Below are 2,719 nucleotides of genomic sequence, written 5' to 3'. Positions count from 1 at the left end.
AGCAAATGTACAAAACTACATTTAAAACAAACAAAAAAAATCACTGCTATTAAATAAAGCCAATTTAAAGCAATAGAAAATTAGTGTGAACCAACTTGTGCTACTTGCTTTGTCTGAAGTTGCAAGAAGAGAAAAATGCATTTGAATAATACTGATGCTCAAAATTGATTACATTTCTTCTGACACTTTAAGGACTATTTTGTATTTATGAGCTCTTACCAAAGACGTGTATCTATGAGAAAACTGTCACTTCTGAAAGCAAAGGGAATTAGCCAGTAATTCATGAAATTTTGGCGATGCTCAAGAGCTTCAGCTAACAGTGACCATGGAAAAAGCTCCACAGATATACTGATAGATACCAGTTCACATCACACTTTTACAGTTCGTGTAGTTTTTTTCATTAAAAATCTATAAATGGATTAGAAAAAGTGCATTAATTATTGGTGGCCATCAGAAGGTTCTTGCTAATCTTTTCATATGTCATCAGAGTTGCATATAAAATGATGCATTTTTAAATTTTTTCTCTGCATGCTTTATCTATTTACAAGAAAATGCATTTCCAAACAATAAGCATGAGTAACATAAAATATTGAAATGCACCTGTTATAAGATTTAAGATAAATGTAAAGTTCCATCAAGTTACTTGATGTAGATCACTGCTGAACTTCATGAGTACCAAGAGCTTAAAATGAAACAGTAAGCACTTAATAAGTGCTGCACTGATTTACAAGCCTGAAGCTCAGCGACTACACGAGAGCTGCATTTAATTTAGTTCAGGTCATGAAAGTATGTTTTCTTTATAATAAACAATTCCATTCAGGTACAATTTTCTTTAGCTTACAAACTCTGCAATTTAATTTGAACTTTGGGGTTTATTTTAATTTGGTAGGGAAGACCTTATGAAAATTCTATCAGTTTGTACCTTCCCAGCAAGGTAGACCGTAGCATCTGTTTCAACATTTTGCAGTTGTTTCGAGAGAGCAGACCAGGGGTTTTTTTTGCCAAGTGAAACTGCTCTCATCATTGACCGATGTAATTCTCCTAGCATATTTCACAACATTGTCGAACCTTTATGCCTCTAAGCTACACATTTGTATAAAATTTTATTCAGATTACTACTACTGGGCTATTACTTCACAGCTATCCACATTCTTAGATGTCCATACATTTCTCATCGAGCAGCAAACTTTAACACAACAGTTCTCGTAAGACTGTTTATTGAATTTAACAGTTCAGATGGAGTTTAGATGCAGTTTGTATAAAAACCCTCTTTTCACATAAACTGCAATCAAAAATAACTTTATAAAATAATAAGAGACTTACTGAGATCTTAAGTTTCCTAACATGTAAAACTATAAAGCATTTGTGCATGCTCACTATTTGAATTCCTTCTTTTTAACAGAGGAGTTGTTAAAAGGAGTTTGTTTTTTTAAATCTCAAGGTAGTCTGTGAAACGGAATCATTGTCATTGCAACTTGGATACACAAGATCAAAACTGGCACAGAGAAACATAACAATTTTTTCCCCAAAAAGTTGAGGCAGCTTTTGTTGAATGGTGTCTGTATCGGTAAATTATTTTATGAACTCTGGTGGCTTTGGAGCATCAGAAAGAATCCTTTTTATCTTTTGTTGAAAAAAAAAATTCCCACAAGTACAGACAGGTAAGGAGGAAAAGAAGTAGCAGCTTGTTTCCTACATACAGCCCAACGCCATGCGCAGCTGTCCAGCATCTCAAAACAAAAATGAACTTGACATCACAGGGAGGCATATCCCTCTCAAATTACAAGCACGTCTGAGATTTCTCAGAGAGGGAAGCAAGCAGAGGGTAAAGCATAAGTCTACTTTTCATGCATAGCTACTGTGCGCTGCCCCGCGTCCATGGCGCTTCGTCAGACGTCCGAGTTGGAGCTGAGGTTTGTTAACCTGGGGTCTGCATTGATCTCGTATCTGTAGTGGTAGCCCTCCATGTGATCCCTACAGGCATCTCTGATGTTGTGCATCCACTTTTTGATTCCTTTTCGGTTCAAGTACAAAACCAGGAGGAAAATGGCCCCGATGAGAGCCAAGACTATCCCCAGGAAGACGTAGGAAGTCTGTAGCTGGGAAGGCAGGTCTACGGGCACGGAGCAGTTCAGATCCGAGCCGTTGATCTTCAGCAGGGCTTTACCCAACGTCTTGTCGGGGTAGGCGCAGGTCAGAGCTTCTTTGCCCTCGGCCTGGTCACTCTCCTTGAGCCAGGCCACCAGGTCCTCGACGGTGCAGTCGCAGACCCAGGCGTTGCGGCCCAGGCCGACGCGCCGGAGGGCGGGCAGGCCGCGGAACTGGGCCTGGGTGCCGTTCCTCAGCACGCCCAGGGAGCCGTCGCTGAGGTTGAGGCTTTGCAGCTGGCCCAGCCCCTGGAAGGAGACGTTTCGCAGGCCCACCAGGGAGCTGTTGCTGAGGTCCAGCTGCCGCAGGGCGAGCAGGGCCGTGAACATGCCTGCGGGCAGCAGCAGCAGCCCGTTGTCGGCCAGGTCCAGGCGGCTGAGGTTGCGCAGGGCCCCGGCCTGCAGCATGGTGGCCAGGCTGAGGAGGACGCCGTGGTCGCGCAGGGCCCCGCGGAGGGCCAGCTCCTCCAGCGAGCTGCCGCCCTCGCCGAAGGCCTGCGGGCTGAGGGAGACCAGGGGGTTGCCGCTGAGGTCCAGCTGCCGAAGGGCGGGCAGGGCCGCGAGGGCGCCGG

The 2,719-nt window shown here is 44.2% G+C and overlaps 1 protein-coding gene across 1 annotated transcript; it reads right to left on the bottom strand.

The window, feature by feature from the left end:
• Nucleotides 1-869: 869 nt before the first annotated feature.
• TPBG (trophoblast glycoprotein) lies at nt 870-2,717 on the bottom strand (the record flags this gene model as incomplete). Its single annotated transcript, XM_026844093.1, has 1 exon — nt 870-2,717. A coding segment is annotated over one exon (828 nt), but the record flags the coding sequence as incomplete, so codon positions are not given.
• Between the last annotated feature and the right edge of the window lie 2 nt (nt 2,718-2,719).

The sequence above is a fragment of the Athene cunicularia genome, assembly GCF_003259725.1.
Source record: "Athene cunicularia isolate RWA chromosome 3 unlocalized genomic scaffold, athCun1 chr3_part1, whole genome shotgun sequence".
Taxonomy (NCBI): Eukaryota; Metazoa; Chordata; class Aves; order Strigiformes; family Strigidae; genus Athene; species Athene cunicularia.
Note: the sequence above shows the minus strand (reverse complement) of the source record. Positions and strands in the feature narration are given on the sequence as shown.